Below are 14,971 nucleotides of genomic sequence, written 5' to 3'. Positions count from 1 at the left end.
TGCTTTTGATTGAATGATAGTTCCCATGTTGTAACTGTTAAATCTGAAATCTCAAAATGAACTAATCAAAGGCAGTAGAATTTACCCTATATCACATATTATCCTGAAATCATTCGTGACACTTGATGTATTTCTGAGCCACAGTCAAGTTTTTAAATCCCGTACGCAGTCATGTGCCATACTCAGGCCAACTGCTTCATGTTATTTAGCTTGTGTCTTGGCTTTCTACTGAAAGCACACAGTGGAAAAAAAAAAATCCTCATAACTGATTTGTTTATTGCAGGTCTGTGGTTATGCAACGGAAGTTTTAAGAGACTCACATCTGAGATTGTGTTTGGGACCAATTCATGCAAGACTTTTTATTTTTATAAACAATGTTTATTTTCAAGTTAATTATTTCATACTCATCTAGTTTCACCCACCAGAGTATAGACTACCGCTCAGCCAAAACCCTGTTGCTGCTATTGTGTTTACAAAACAGAAATCAAATACAAAAGGAAAGAAAGAAAAAAAAAACATACATAGTGAACTTCCAATGATTACAAGGATACCAGTAACTGTTTTGTTTAACAGGGGGGAACAAAAGTAAAAGGTAACAAAATATACAAATGGATAACAGAGCAAAGCTAAGTGGTGCAGCTATAAACACTAGCCCCTTTGAAGAATCAAGTGCACGAATCCATGATCCCAAAAGAAGTCGACCTGCAGAGACACAGAGGGAGAATTAGGGACAGGCTAAAGCAAACCAACTACCTTAAATGTCCTGCAGACATTCTGTAGCCGTGGAGATTATGGCACTGAAATCTCAAAGCCTATTAAAACAAACTTGAAAGAGCAGTTAAGCTGTGGCACGAAGTAAAGCTACGGTAATCTCTGTTAAGAATTTCTCTGTGTTATTTAAACTACCACTGTACCTACATCCATATACCAAATAGGGATACAAATAAAAAATATATATATTAGTTTTTGCATATATAAAGAAGCTTGAGGTGAATATTCACTCAAAGAAATGAAAGATATTTCTTGCTGCTTGCATATTTTCTGTATAGGTGTAAGGAGAAAAGCTTGCCTAATAGGATAGTACTATCAAACAGACACTGTGCATTAGCAATACAATAGTATACTCACCCTGAAAGAATGAATAGGGAAAAACCTGAGTAACGGTGTGGAGGCTTTACTCCAAGCCAATCAGCTCCACATCAAATATGAGGGTAGCATTGGGAGGAATGATGCCAGGGTGACCCTTGCTCCCGTAAGCATAGTCTGGTGTGCAAGTCAGCTTGGCTCGCTGCCCAACACTCATCTGCAGCGGAGGGAAAAGGACAACTCAGACATCATGGTATGGGAAATGCGGGATAGTCTCTGTACCAACAGTCAGGAATCGTAAAGTAGTTGGTTTTACTGTTACTTGATCAGTGTATGTGTGAAAAAAAAGAGAAATTAAATTTAGGACAGGTCATGAGTTCATTTCCACACCTGGGCGACCCCTTCATCCCAGCCACGGATCACTTCCTGTTTTCCAATCTTGAACTTGAAGGGCTTGCCTCGGTCGCGGGAGGAGTCGAACTTCCGACCGTCTGTCAGGGACCCTGCGGAGGATGGCCGAGTTGATGTACAATTTGCAATTGTATCTCTCCGTTTCGATGCACAGAATGAACTACTTCGGTTCCTCACGTTTCTTTAACGAGTGCACACGTGTGTATAAACACCCACCAACCACAATATGAGAAATAAAAGGTAAACGGAATAAAGTCGGACCATTATAATTTCATAATCGATCTCTTATTCCAAAATATCTGTCCATAGATTACAGGCCTATACTTTATCACAACATATGGACATAGTCTGCCATTTTCTCAACTATTCCTCTGGACCCAATCTAGTACATTCCTACGTGGTTACTCGACATTTCCAAAACTATTCAACACTTGGTAGTGATTAATCTCCCAATTGATAAAGCATTATATCAGAAAAACCACACAGGGTAGGTCGGGGATATTTGCAGCAAGATGGTTATTTGAAGAAAAGATTGGCCTATTGTTAGCTAACGTAACTGGTTCACCACCGAGCTACCCAGCTGTGCTAAAGTGCTAACTCGTTCGAGGTATTTTTAGCTAGTTATGAGAGCTATGCTAAAACAAGCGTATTTTTTTTTACTTACCGACATAGTGCACCACACAGGTCTGTCCCTTTTTGGGGAAAGTACTTCCTAGAAAATAGAAGATCGATATACATAAATTAATAACGAATTTCTTGCGAATGCTAGCAGCTTGTCAACGAGTAGCTAACAAGCTAACGTCATTCGAGTATGCCGGGAGGGAAATTTGTTAAAATTTATTAAAATGCATATTTAAAACCCTAACAAAGCATAGCTTCATCAAAATAAAACCAAACTGTATTTTCAGGATAATACCATCGCCGGGGGTTATCGTTTCAACCTCGACTCCCATCTTCGTTCGTGCTGCCTTCCTCCTAGGTCCCGCTGCACAAAATGCGGTCTACAATCTAGTAATTGTGATTCTAGACATAAAGGTTCTGTCTGTTCTGCTGAACTAAAAGCCTGGGTAATTCTATCGCCCCTAGTGGCCAAGTACATAACAACACTGCGTAGCATTTCCTATGCTATCAATTACTCAGTGAAGTTAAAATGTCCGTTATCTCTGTCTGATTTAACAAATGTTACCCTCCATCAGAGCTTATGGGTTTACTAATGTAGACCTTATTCCAAGAAACGGGGCGAGGCAGTTTTTTAAATCTCAGACATGCTACTGAACCTGAATCTGAGCTAACTGTGTCTGAAAAACAACACCATCAAAACATGAAGAAGAAGAGGAAGAAGAAAAACAACAACAACAACAACCTCATCATCATCATCTGAGGATCTGGAATGTAGAGGATCTAAATGGGTTGACTAAACAGCTCTGAAACAGTTGTAAATTAATTAACACAATGAAACAGTTAGTTAAAACACAGGGTTAATGGTTTATTTTGTCATATTTGGGATCTTTTTAGCACTAAAAAGAGACATACAAAGAAACACAGTACACTACATGTGTACACTACATACACACATTACATTTCTCTATTCTTCTGAAGGTTCTTCAGCCTCTGCATTCTGTCTATGATTTTATTAGAACATACTACTTTAAACTGAATTTTGGGTAGAGTTTTGTTTTGTTTTGGGGTTTTGTTTGTTGGTTTGTTGGTTTTTTTGGAATGGACAGCAAAAAGATAAGAGAATGGGAAACAAAACAGACACAGACGTCTGAATGTAAACATTTGATTTATTACTGAAGCTTAAGATCACTGAATTCATCAAACACTGTTAGGTTGTACCATTATAGTACTGTGAGTGTTACATCTGAATCAAGAAGTGTTGATTAGAAACCTTTGTTTTATACCCACGTAACTTTAGATCTCCCATGGTTTGTGCTGTCAGACTGTACTGGAGAGCTGTGTAAATGGGAAATAATAGCAGCTCTTGGCACATTAGGAAGATCATTTGCACTCATCTGTCTACAGCCTACATGTTTCCTTGAGGCTTGTCTAGACTTAGCTACACGGGGAACTGAGTTGAGATTTGTCTTGCAATGTTTGTGGTTTGACCTGAGGGAACTCCTGGGATAAGACTGTTTTGTGCATGAATTTATTTGCATGTGCTTAGATGTATTTGCATTTTGACAAGACATCTCACTGCTCTTTGATTTGAGACGTGGTCTCTGGCTGGAACAATGTGGCTGCTCTGGAAATTTGATGACCTCTGTGTTTTCAGTCATAATGGCTTCACAACTGTAAAAGAAGGAAAACATCAATCAAGTTACAACGGGGACTCGCAGAAAGTATTTTGAAACATTAATATGTCTGAGACAAAAAGCCTACTGAGTGTGTAAGAACTGGAGTTTGACAGAGAACACTACAACAGAACTAATAACCTTGCTTGTTCCAGATCTTTCCGGAGCTGCTGTCTGTGTGCCTCGTTAATCGGATACAGATAGAAGAAGCATAAACCGACCAGCAAGAGGAAGATGGGTACAGGGGCTAAAAGCACACGCAATGCGGTGGCCACACCATCACCATGGCTACATGCCCCTGCTTTATAACCTGTAAAGCTGAAGAGTGAGCACACAAGCTGTTTAGCAAAGGAATCAGTTCACACACACACACACACAAATCTGAGGGTTTGTAAAATCTGTATATGATATGTAATATAATGTTGACTTACTAAAGCACCATAGTAGAGATGCCAACAGACAGTCCGCCACCAAGCTTGTTACAGAAGACATAGCAGGAGAAAAACAGAGGCTCCAGGTCCCTGCAGGTGGGGTTCTTCACAGCAAAGTCATCAACTACATCAGGCAGCATAGACCTGACAAAGATGCAGTTATCTGTATATTAAGGTCCTGATTTATGAGAAACGCAAATAATACCAAGGCTATTAAAGTCAGAGAAGATGAGCAGTGTTTGTGATGAGCAGTGTCTGATAAATGGTCATACAGTAATACTGCATATACATTACTTAAGCACAACTTCTTTTTCAGGTGCTTAAGTAGAAAATGATCAAATGTGAATAGATCTTCATTTTTCTATTCATATCACTAGATGACTGTAGATGAAATTAACAAAGGTGAATGTCAGCAGTTACAGACATTTGATTACAGGCGGTGCTGCACCTGTTCGTTTGTCTGTACCTTAATTCTTATAAGTCAGTCTGGATAAGAGAATGTACTAGAAGAGCAAGTGTAACTGTACATTCAGTGTCATCACAACCATTTAACTTAACAGCCAGACTTAACCACCATTAAGGAAATGTGAGAGAATAATAGTCCAGAGTTGACAAATGATTCACCAGGGGAGGAGGAAGAGCGTAGCCAAACTGGCTCCAGCTAACACACACATGGCCACGTAGACAGGAAAGTTGTCAGACACGGAGGCGAATGTTATCAGAGCTGGGATGAAGAGCTATGCACGAAAAAAAAACAAAAAGGAGAAGAAAAAAATGATATGTTGTGTAAATAAAAAATAAGTTTGCCATTTTATGATATGTTAACCGGCACATGTAGCGCATTGAACACTTCAGTAATGACATGGGTGTGCTTACAGGAAGACCCATAAACACTGTGGTCTTTTTCCCCACCCTCAGCAAGGCCAGCTGCCACACAGGCACAGCTACAGCGGCAGTGGTCTGTGGAGTGGAGGAATTAAGAGCGGTTTTAGCGTGATGCATGAATTGTACATTTAAACAAACTAGAATTTAACAAATGTTTCTTACAGAACAGTAATGAAGAAACAAAGAAATAACTAACTAAAAAAAAAAGATGACCATGGAATTTTAGTGGGTTGGTAAAAAAAAAAAGAAAGAAAGAAAGAAAGAAAGAAAGAAAGAAAGAAAGAAAAATGTCAGATAAATAATCTGGTCTTGATTTGCTGTCTGTGACATAGTAATGATGAGGTGAGATAATGGAGGGTTACACCCATAGAGGTAAATAAGAAAATCTACCATAGCACAGGTAAATACATTTAATTCAAAAATGAATAAGGTTGTCTTTCAGTTCAGAGGTGTGAAATGAAGTTAAAAAATGTACTGTGGTAATCATTACACAACCAACACGCTCCATACATTACTGCATCCTACAGGCCATTTAGAATGAATGGTTAGAGACAGTGAATACAGCCATGTACAAACACACGTATATACAGTTAGACAAAGCATACCCAGGTGTGATTTCTCTGCTATTGTTCTTTTATATGGACTTAAGCAGCTTGTGCTTCACATTACTTAGCTGAATAATGTAGGAGTTCATGACATACACATAAGTCAAATTCTGTTGCCATGGATCCCAACAGAGATTGCTTCAGTGGTACATTTAAGGCTGCTGCTTGTAACCACCCATTCTCTTTCACCTCTTTTCATGTTTCTACTCACCCAGATGAAAGACCAAACGGGAACCACAGTTCATACTGTGCCAGTGATGTATTCTGTAGACTCACCAGCTGGCAAATGTTGCTTGGTTTTTACGCCTTTCATTGCGGATGAGACAGGGAAGACAGCACTCACCAGTAGAGTCAGAATGAGATACTGGAACTGTGTGCCAATCCCAGCCACATGTGTGCAAAAAATAGCAAAATTGCCCATGGACATCTAACAGAGCACAAAAAGCCAAAGAGAGACAAGTTTAATCTGTTTGTTCAAGGTTGAATTCCTTTTCTGAAAGAAAATGAAAAGGTTACTTGATTAATATGTCTATGAACAACCTTGGCCTAAATAGACCAAATGAGTATTGGCAACTGTAATTAAAGTGAAGCTGAACAGATTTTAAATTTGGCATTTCTGACCTGGAAGGCAACTGAGGAGAAGAGAAAGCCAAGGACCAGTCGCTGGTAAGGGCGATGTCCCACCAGCATCCTCAGGCCAGTTAGGTATGGAGTATGTGTCTGCCCCGGACTATGGAGGGGCCCTTTGGGAATGAAAGAAAGAATAATCCTTTAAATGCTAAGACATCTGAAACTAGACCTTTGGATGATTATAAAACAGGTTTGGCAGGTTTATAATTGTGTATTTCAAATTAGCTCGACTTACACAACACAGCGCAGCTAAACATTAACCTCAGATTATGTTGCCGTAACTCATGCGTTTGCACATTATAAGGGTATTTCTGCCTTTATTAAATGGTGAAGATATAAACTTTATTTATTACTGTGCTCAATTCCTAGCTCCTGACTCACTCTGTTCTCTGACCCCGAGGAAGAGTACCAGACTGCACAGGAAAAAGACAGCCCCCACCACCAGCGCTGAGGTCATGAACGCCTTCCTCTAGTGATAAACACACAAAGACTCAAACAGATGCCAAGTCTCTCAAACAAAACTTGTTTTCACAATCACATGCACATACGCACACACAAAAAATACACAGACTTGTGCTTGACTGTGTTGACAAATCACACACTCTTTCTCTCTTTCCCTTCTTGGCTCTCTCCCTCTCTCTCTCTCTCTCTCTCTCTCTGTATCCTGAGCTTTATTGTGTTGTGAGGAAGTGTTTCAGGAAGCACACTCCAGTTGTGTTCCTTAGTTTCTGTAGTCCAGTAAAATAGCAAGAAGGGGTGGTTTTGTAATGTGGGCTGGCTATGCTTTGCATCTTTATAGAAAGATTGTAATGGGTTTTGTGCATTTTACAGAGCGGCATTATTGTGTTGTACACGAGATGAGAGGGCATTTCTGCAGTGCAGATGTGGTGTCTTTTGTAAAGCAGAAGCTGTACAGGAAGGCAGCAGGTTGATGGTATAATTTTTACTGTGTTGTGAAGTGTAGCAGTCTGGGGAGATGGCGTGATCTGAGTGGGTAGGTAATTTTGGACCAGTTCTTGACAGGCCTGGTCCCTCTCTGAGTTATACACCTTCAGGACCTGGCCCTGAATGACAGAGCCGACCAGCATGGCCAAGGCTTCCACACTCATCCCTATGAGAAAGAAAAGGGAAAGAAGAACCGTTCTGGCATTCTAAAGGAACTTAACATGTTAAGAAGACAAGCCACACCGCCAAGTCACACAACTCTTTAGTCACTTTTTATTGTACTGTTACTGTATCGTACTTACTTACTCTTTTATTGTACTTAATATGTACTTACTTACTGTTTAGAATATATGTTTAGAAGTGATACTGCGGAAGTGAGTGGGGAGTAAGCATCCCATTGTACTTGCTACACATGGCAATAAAGAACCTTGAGTCTTGAATTATCAGGTTATCTGATACAGTGAATTGTGTGATGTTTGTATTAAAACAGTTGTAATCCTTACTGTATGCTGTGGCAGAATCTCTGTCTCTCTGGTGGCCACCCAAGAACATGTTGAGAGAGGTATAAGGGACATCATAGCACTGTAAAAAAGGAGCGTTTTTCTCATTAACACACATAGACACTATCACATGTTTTCTGTGTAGCAGTATCTGTATTGGGATAAAAGGGCCGTTGAGGAAGTGGGAACTCTTACAGTCATAAGGGTTTCAAACAGACAGCTCATGATAAGGTACCAGGGTACACTGAAAGCTGAAGTCACTGAATGCTGTGGTGTGAACCACAGGCAAATGTAGAAGAGAACTGCAAATGGCATGGAGAGGATCACCCTGGAAAAAAAAAAACAGAACAGACAACAGAGCTATTATCGCTCTAAAATGTTACCATTAGAGGAGCAATAGACAACACAAATGAGATTTTGATGTTGCTCCTATTTTGTATGTGAATTTAAACAATATGGCCACAGTAAATCACCGCTGTTCATTTGCATTTAACCAAAGCCACTTTTTGACAAGAATAAATATCAGTATTCTTGTTTTTTATCCCACCCACCAAGGGAGGAGTTTGCCTACTGGGGTCCGGACACTCCTACTGACCAGGTAGCCCACAAGCGGATCAGTGACTGCATCCCATGCCCGACTCACGAAAAGGATGAGAGAGACAAAGAAAGCCTCCATCTATATAATACCAGAGACAAGAGCCAAAGACAGAGAAAACGCATTGGAATAGTGAAAGTCTGTGATGTCTGCTCAACTGTACAGAAATCTTGAAAGTTTCCATGTTTGAGTCAAAAGAATGAGCGTTGCACTAGAGTCTCAATATCACTGTCAAGTTTTTTAGTGAATAATTCATGATAATGCACCACATCAGTAGCTAAAATGGAAGTCAGCTGGGTATTGGTAGTGTTGTCATAATGCAACGCATGGCTGAGCATTACTTCAGCAAGGAAAAAAAAATGCTGATAAAAGGACAACTGGAACACATTACAGGCCCAACACACCTGAACTACATCCAGCAAGAAAATCTGAAAGGAGAAACCAATGACGACGTTAGTCATCTGAAAGGGAACACCTCCCAAAGCATAGCATAGCTTCCTGGAGAGGGGGAGCCCATCTTGTTTCTAGAGGTACATACATACATGCATGCACACACACACACACGCACACGCACAGACACACACACACACACACGATGGTGATGGTTACTAAGTCTTTGGTGCCAGATTCCAAATAAGCGGTAGCCTTGAGCTCTTAAACTATGAGCATACAGACATATGACAAAATCTGGTAATCGAATCAATAACAACCTTTATCTTTACTCCAGAGCTTTTTGCATTTTGAATCGTTGTCTCTGATACTGCTTCATTCGGTTTGGCAGTAATGACTTAATCTGAATAAATGGCTTTTCGGCTTTTCAGAAATGTATTTAGCAGCTCCATACTTCATTATATCTGTGAAACAGATTTTTTTTTTTTTTAAAGTTAGAGTGACAAGTTGTTTAGCACTTACAACCGAACCACAGTTGCCGCAGCTCTCATCTTGTTCTCTAGAAGCACAGGTGAGAAATGACTTCCTCCAAGTCTGTAGCTTACTCCTCAATGTTTTACTGTGGTTCATCCTTCAAACTGAGAGTCTGTTTCTTCTGGAACAATCTGCCCCTCAGTGGGTTCTGGGTACCTCTGCACTAAAATATTAATCTTAATTTCGTTCTCCTGCAGCTCTTACTGAATTCTGGCAACAGTGAAACATGAGCAAGCACTCACAGTACACTTATAATCCCTAAGCACTGTGACCCCACCTACCTGTACATGGTGGTCCTGTCAGCATCACAATAGATTAACTTTGAAGATGGAAGCGCTGAACAGAAGCAAAATAACTGAAAAAGCCAACTGTATGTTCATTTTATATTTTTCATTCTGAAGTTCAATGGTATCTGAGAGGCCTTTGAAATACTGTAAAAGAGCTTTAAGAAGCCTTAACAAACTTTTCAGTAAATTTCAGTCCACACATTTCAAAGATATTTCAACCCAGGAAAAAAAACCTGAAAAACTGGAGTGGGGGGGGGGTTCAATAAGGGTCCACACTTAGTCCATTGCTGATTCTGATCCGAACTGTTCCTCTTCTCCAGTTGTTTGCTGGAGATACATATCCTCTGTGTTAGTTCTTAAACACCATGACAGGCTATTGTAGCTTTTCATGAACTTGATTCTTGATGTGAAAAAAATATTTCCATAATATGACTTTGTTTAAGGGAGATAAATATTGGCATTGTATCCATTTTTTGTATTGCCCTAAACTTCTCTTAATACATCAAAGTTTTTGCAGTAACATTATATGCTTGATCGCAGAAACAAAGGAATTTTAAATTAATATTCATTAATAACTCAAGAATTTTTAAAAATTAAATCTGGAACACTTACTCATTGCATGTTTTCTGTTCAGCAATTCATATGAGTAATTCTTTTTCAACATTACAAATGTATTCTTTAATTAGTTTCTGTATATTGAATATTTTAACAAGTAACTTCAATTATTACTTGCTTATTTCTGTTTTTGCTGTCACATATTCAAATGCCATGAATCAGTTGATTAAAAGCTAAAATGGCTTGCCATTATTTGATTGTTCTTGATGAATTTTCTGTGTTGTGCTGCTTTTTTCCTTCAGTGAATGCACAATACATGTCTACTACACCCATTAATACAAATTAAATTCTACTCTTAATATTGACAGTTTGGATTTTAACGTGTTAAAACTGGAAATCTGATATCAAGAACCATCTGAAAGAAAAGGGTCGAAAACTTAGTGAAAAGGCCCTGGTGCGGCTTGAATGAACACGACCACAAAATTATATCTTAACCTTCCTGCACTACATGATGGTGGTGATATATGGTAATTTACCACAGTGTTTCCCTGCACTGTGATGGAGTTTTTGAACCAGCGGAGTGGGGTTCAGAAGTACTGAGGGGCAGAGAGCACACAAAAGTCATATTTATCTTCAGGTCTCTCTTTTTCTTACATTGGCTGGCTACAAAGCCTTTTCCTACTGCTCTCCTTTCCTCCGGAATAGTCTACCTACAGAAATTAGGGAGGCACACCCTCTTCATACCTTTAAAATAAACAAAAGACCTTTTTTCTCTAACTTATGGATCGTATAATTGTAATTTAACTTTGTTGTGGACATGTAAAGCCCTTTGAGACTATAAATAGTGATACTGTGCTCTAAATAAACATGTAATATTATTATTATTATACTATAGAATTAGGAGTAACTAGGTAACAAATCTAGCTCACCACCTCAGAGACCTCAGTTTGAACCCCAGTAGCTGTGATTCCGGCTTAGCCAGGTATGCACACAGATATAATTGGCAGTGTTCGTGGGTGGGAAGCCAGCAGAAGATCATCTCCCCATTGCTGCAATAGTGACTCCCACTGGTCGGTCAGGGCACTAGATTAGTGGTGGACAGATCTGGAAAGCACAGCGTGAACCTCTATTGTGGTTACAGCTTCCCAGAAAGTCCTCCGTGAGCTGGTGAAAAGAAACAGTGCTTGATTCTCCATGTATCAGAGTAGATATGTGGCAGTCTGGGCCCTCCCTGTCTGGTGCAGGGTATGTGCAAGCAAATGGGGAACAAAAATACAAGGCAACTGGCCATTACAGACAATGGGACTTAAAAAGGAATAAAAAGCTGAATGAAACAGAAAAAAAATCTGGGAAGAAAATTAAGAGTGAAGAACAGGAGCAAATGGATCGCTCAGATGGAGTCACTGATGTGATCCATTTTAGCCCTCTTCACACTCTCCTTTTCATTCCTTATGCCCTTCATTCCATTTGCCCATTCCTTCCTCCATCATTCCATTATTCTATCAGTCCATCCTTATTCAGTTAAAACAGAGCAATTAGCATTGATTTGCTTGGTATAGCAAAACTGTGCTTAAGAGGCTACAAATGCAACATTGATCAGAAGTCAATGAAAGATACAGAGACAAATGCAATTTACTACAGTTCCACAGAAGTTCGTCATTTACTGTCTTCTCAATATGTTATATTCTGATGCTTCACAAAAATCTTATCAACTGATTTATGAGGACAGCTGGAATAGAAACTGACGTTCTCTCTTTGGAAATAATCAGACCCATTAAAATGTAAGCGCATATGTCTGTGCAAGTGCGGGTACTGAACATGCCTATGTAAAAACAGGGAGACTATAGACAAACTTAATTTAACAGACCTCTTTTTTTATTGTTATTTTTTCTGTCTCACCGTGTCCTTCACACTGATTAGCCATTCACTGTACAACAAACCACACCTAGTCAGTCTGCACACATAAATGTAAAAGATGTAAGAGATTACCAGCATAATGGCATTCAAAACCACCTTGAGCCTGTGCTACAATACAGGCATGCTATGACAGTCTTAAGAACCAAATCACACTAAAGCCTAAGGGTAGGAGTTCAGTGGCTTTAAAACAGAAAAGCAGTGAAATACTTAATTGTGTACCTTACAAGGACCATGATACAAAGGATATATCAAAATGACCTGTGACTTAGCAAACCAATTTTTGAATTGCCTTGGTTCAAGAGGTTAATGGCACAATGGGGTAAGCTTACCCTTACAATCTTGTGATGTGAAAATGGTACGAGCAATGCTTAATGATGCTGTAATACATAAACTGCAGATTCAGCAACTTGAATTTTACTTAACCCACAAGAGCTTTAAACGATTTCCTTCAAGTTGTTCTATATTTGGTTCAACGCCTAATTAGAAAGGTGACTTCTAACCATATAAGAGTGCCCCTGGGAGATTGAGGAGCATAGCTACAGTGTGACACTGAGGCTGCACTGAGATGTCTGAGACGTTTGCCTCTGTGCTCTAAATGTTGGCGACCTTGGCACTGTCCTTGGCCTGGCGCATTCCGTAAAGCCATTTGATCACTCTCGCATTCCTCTCGATGACTGATATCCCATAGCTGGGACGTCCATCTTTCACGGGCTCCTCTTCGATCTCCTCTTCTTCGACAGAGCGTTCGGAGGCAGGGGCACTGGCGCTGCGGAGACGTGAGATGGAGGCAATATCTGACCCTGGGGCAGTCAGCTCCTCCAGGTCAGCAGGGTCCAGGCCGCAGAAATTAAAGAACCGCTCCAGCTCCACACCGACATGGGAGAAACGGTCACTGACATCTGACTTGGAACGTGCCAAAGACGGACGCTTTGTTGAGCTTCGCGAGGAGAGACGGGTGAATGCTGGCGAAGGGGGTGGGTGGGTGTCCTCGCCGGACAGGTGTGGGGGTATTGTAGATGGTAGTGGTGAGGTTTGAGAAGGAGATGATGATAGTTGTGTGGGACTGTTTGGAAGTTTTATAGATTGAGGCTGGCTGGGATTTGTTGGTGAATTAGCATGGGAATGCAGTGGCTGAGTGGAGCTGGTTGGAGACTTAGGTGGTGGAAGTAATGGTTGGGTGAAGCCGGTTGGAGGTTTGACCGGGATAGGTCTGAATCCGGCTGGATTGTTCTGGGGGCTGGTAGAGGTAGGTTGCGTGTAAGGCTTGAGGAGACGCAAAATGTGGGAGTGAACTGCTCGTGATGGATCTGGTCCAAGCAAGAAATTCTGTGGAGGTACTCTTCGGGGTTGCCTCTTTACTGGGACCTGAGGTCTGACGTCTACCCTGCGTACCGTCACTGCATGTGAACCACTTGGAGCCTCTGAGAACACTAGACTTTTTCCCGGGGTGCTTGCTGAGGAGCTGCTCTTTCCAGAAGACTCTGAAGCCAGTGTGGAAGTTGGGGAAGGGGACTTAAGTGGGGTTTGGTTAGCGCCACCAAGTCCTTTGATCTCTTTGTCTCGTGTGGATGAAGATGGCAAGAGTGTGTCGCTCACGCCCGTTATTAGCTTGCTAAGATGCTCCATGTTGAGATGTGACATTCCGGACTGGGTTTCAGGACGTGTTTGGACCTTGCGGGTAGGCTGTGGAGCCTGGGGCCGTGACATTTTGGTGTTTCTTGGAGCCACGAGGGGCTTGCGGATTATCGGCTGCTGCCTCGTCTGTACTATCTGCTGGCTCTTCACATATTTCCCCTTGTCTGCCTCCAGACGCTCCACTGCACTAGCTTTGCGTATTCCTGACAAGGTGGGCAGCTGGCTAGACTCTAAGCCTTTAGAGACAACTGGATCAGGAGTGGTGGAAGAACCAGGCATCTTCCCCAAACGCCTTGGGGAAGGGTGCAGTGTATCTACAGACATGCTTGGAAAAGTACAGAAAAGGGAATTGTTACTCAGTCCTTTCTGAATTAGATTTTCTAGAGGAGGAGGGATGTTTTCAACACTCAACCATATTCCTCGGTATGGGAGTGGAGTCTTTCAGCCCTATAGAGATAAAGAGACACAAAGACAAAGTCAGGCATGTCATGACGTGATTCTCAGATTGAGGAAACAAAGAGGACAAAATGAGGAGAGCAGTTTGACTGTTCTTGCAATAACATTTTTGAGTTCATGAATACAACCCTGAGGACACATCAGTACTGTTATTTTGCGGAATTACTACGTATTGACCCCAAAAAACAGAACTCACGCTCGTTTGTGTTTTGTCTGAAACGTGTTTGTATTGTGAGACCACAGTTATTAACATCCATCTAGAGGCAACCACCTCTATGAAGCAATGCACAATGAAGCAAAACACAATAGGGGAGCACATGTTAGAACATGCAGTTCAGTTTTCCCATCATTACTGAATGATGAGATAACGTTTGATAAAATCTATATATCATTTCCAGCTAAGATGACACACTGCAAAGCATGACCTTCAGAAAACAAGAATAACAGTGTGATTTTTAAGAAATAAGCCATTTTCAAAAAGGCAAAATTGTGTGGCCTTTGGGTTGAGAATTGAGTGTAGATATCTAGACATAAAAAAAAAAATCACAAATCTTGACATTCATGATTAGGAATGCATCAAGAACATTAACTAATAGTTCTGAGAACAAGACAACTCTAAAACACTGAAGAAAGTACATCCTTATATGTTTATTTTATTTCATATGCTCAAGCTGCTATCAAACATCTCACAGCTTTATTCATACAATTGTGCTTGTTTAGCGTCAAATTTACCTAAAAATTACCAAACAATATCTAAACTGTGTGGTAATAGAACAAATATCTTCAAATAATCTAAATAATCCTACATGTATAAT

At 40.5% G+C, this 14,971-nt stretch overlaps 3 protein-coding genes across 3 annotated transcripts; all 3 read right to left on the bottom strand.

Moving 5' to 3' along the window:
- Positions 1–256: 256 nt before the first annotated feature.
- fkbp1aa (FKBP prolyl isomerase 1Aa) lies at positions 257–2,516 on the bottom strand. Its single transcript, XM_030784000.1, has 5 exons — positions 2,414–2,516; positions 2,162–2,209; positions 1,477–1,589; positions 1,129–1,303; positions 257–702 (listed from the first exon to the last, which is right to left on the bottom strand). The coding sequence occupies exons 1-4, from the start codon at positions 2,448–2,450 to the stop codon at positions 1,175–1,177; spliced, it is 327 nt and encodes a 108-aa protein (XP_030639860.1). The 5' UTR covers positions 2,451–2,516; the 3' UTR covers positions 257–702; positions 1,129–1,174.
- Positions 2,517–2,983: 467 nt separating this feature from the next.
- mfsd2al2 (major facilitator superfamily domain containing 2a-like 2) lies at positions 2,984–9,323 on the bottom strand. The gene is made up of 14 exons (XM_030785190.1): positions 9,303–9,323; positions 8,787–8,906; positions 8,339–8,463; positions 7,983–8,115; positions 7,791–7,869; positions 7,290–7,453; positions 6,720–6,811; positions 6,334–6,442; positions 6,056–6,139; positions 5,099–5,182; positions 4,847–4,959; positions 4,223–4,366; positions 3,933–4,109; positions 2,984–3,014 (listed from the first exon to the last, which is right to left on the bottom strand). Exons 1-14 carry the CDS (start codon positions 9,321–9,323, stop codon positions 2,984–2,986), a joined length of 1,476 nt encoding a protein of 491 aa, XP_030641050.1.
- Positions 9,324–12,656: 3,333 nt separating this feature from the next.
- On the bottom strand, positions 12,657–14,024 carry fam110a (family with sequence similarity 110 member A). Its single transcript, XM_030785189.1, has 2 exons — positions 13,973–14,024; positions 12,657–13,936 (listed from the first exon to the last, which is right to left on the bottom strand). Exons 1-2 carry the CDS (start codon positions 14,022–14,024, stop codon positions 12,657–12,659), a joined length of 1,332 nt encoding a protein of 443 aa, XP_030641049.1.
- Between the last annotated feature and the right edge of the window lie 947 nt (positions 14,025–14,971).

This window comes from Chanos chanos, chromosome 9 (assembly GCF_902362185.1).
Source record: "Chanos chanos chromosome 9, fChaCha1.1, whole genome shotgun sequence".
NCBI classification, from domain to species: Eukaryota; Metazoa; Chordata; class Actinopteri; order Gonorynchiformes; family Chanidae; genus Chanos; species Chanos chanos.
Note: the sequence above shows the minus strand (reverse complement) of the source record. Positions and strands in the feature narration are given on the sequence as shown.

Excerpts from the sequence above, each read along its gene's own strand:
- mfsd2al2 (XM_030785190.1), bottom strand. The coding sequence starts at position 9,323 with ATGAGAGCTGCGGCAACTGTG. Across the intron at positions 8,464-8,786 it reads TCTTGCTGGATGTAGTTCAG|ATGGAGGCTTTCTTTGTCTC; the intron begins GTGTGTTGGGCC and ends GGTATTATATAG. Across the intron at positions 6,812-7,289 it reads CTGCTACACTTCACAACACA|AGGAAGGCGTTCATGACCTC; the intron begins GTAAAAATTATA and ends GTTTATCACTAG.
- fkbp1aa (XM_030784000.1), bottom strand. The coding sequence starts at position 2,450 with ATGGGAGTCGAGGTTGAAACGATAACCCCCGGCGATG. Across the intron at positions 2,210-2,413 it reads AACGATAACCCCCGGCGATG|GAAGTACTTTCCCCAAAAAG; the intron begins GTATTATCCTGA and ends TCTATTTTCTAG. Across the intron at positions 1,304-1,476 it reads GGGATGAAGGGGTCGCCCAG|ATGAGTGTTGGGCAGCGAGC; the intron begins GTGTGGAAATGA and ends CCTCCGCTGCAG.
- fam110a (XM_030785189.1), bottom strand. The coding sequence starts at position 14,024 with ATGTCTGTAGATACACTGCACCCTTCCCCAAGGCGTTTGGGGAAGATG. Across the intron at positions 13,937-13,972 it reads GCGTTTGGGGAAGATGCCTG|GCTTAGAGTCTAGCCAGCTG; the intron begins GTTCTTCCACCA and ends TTGTCTCTAAAG.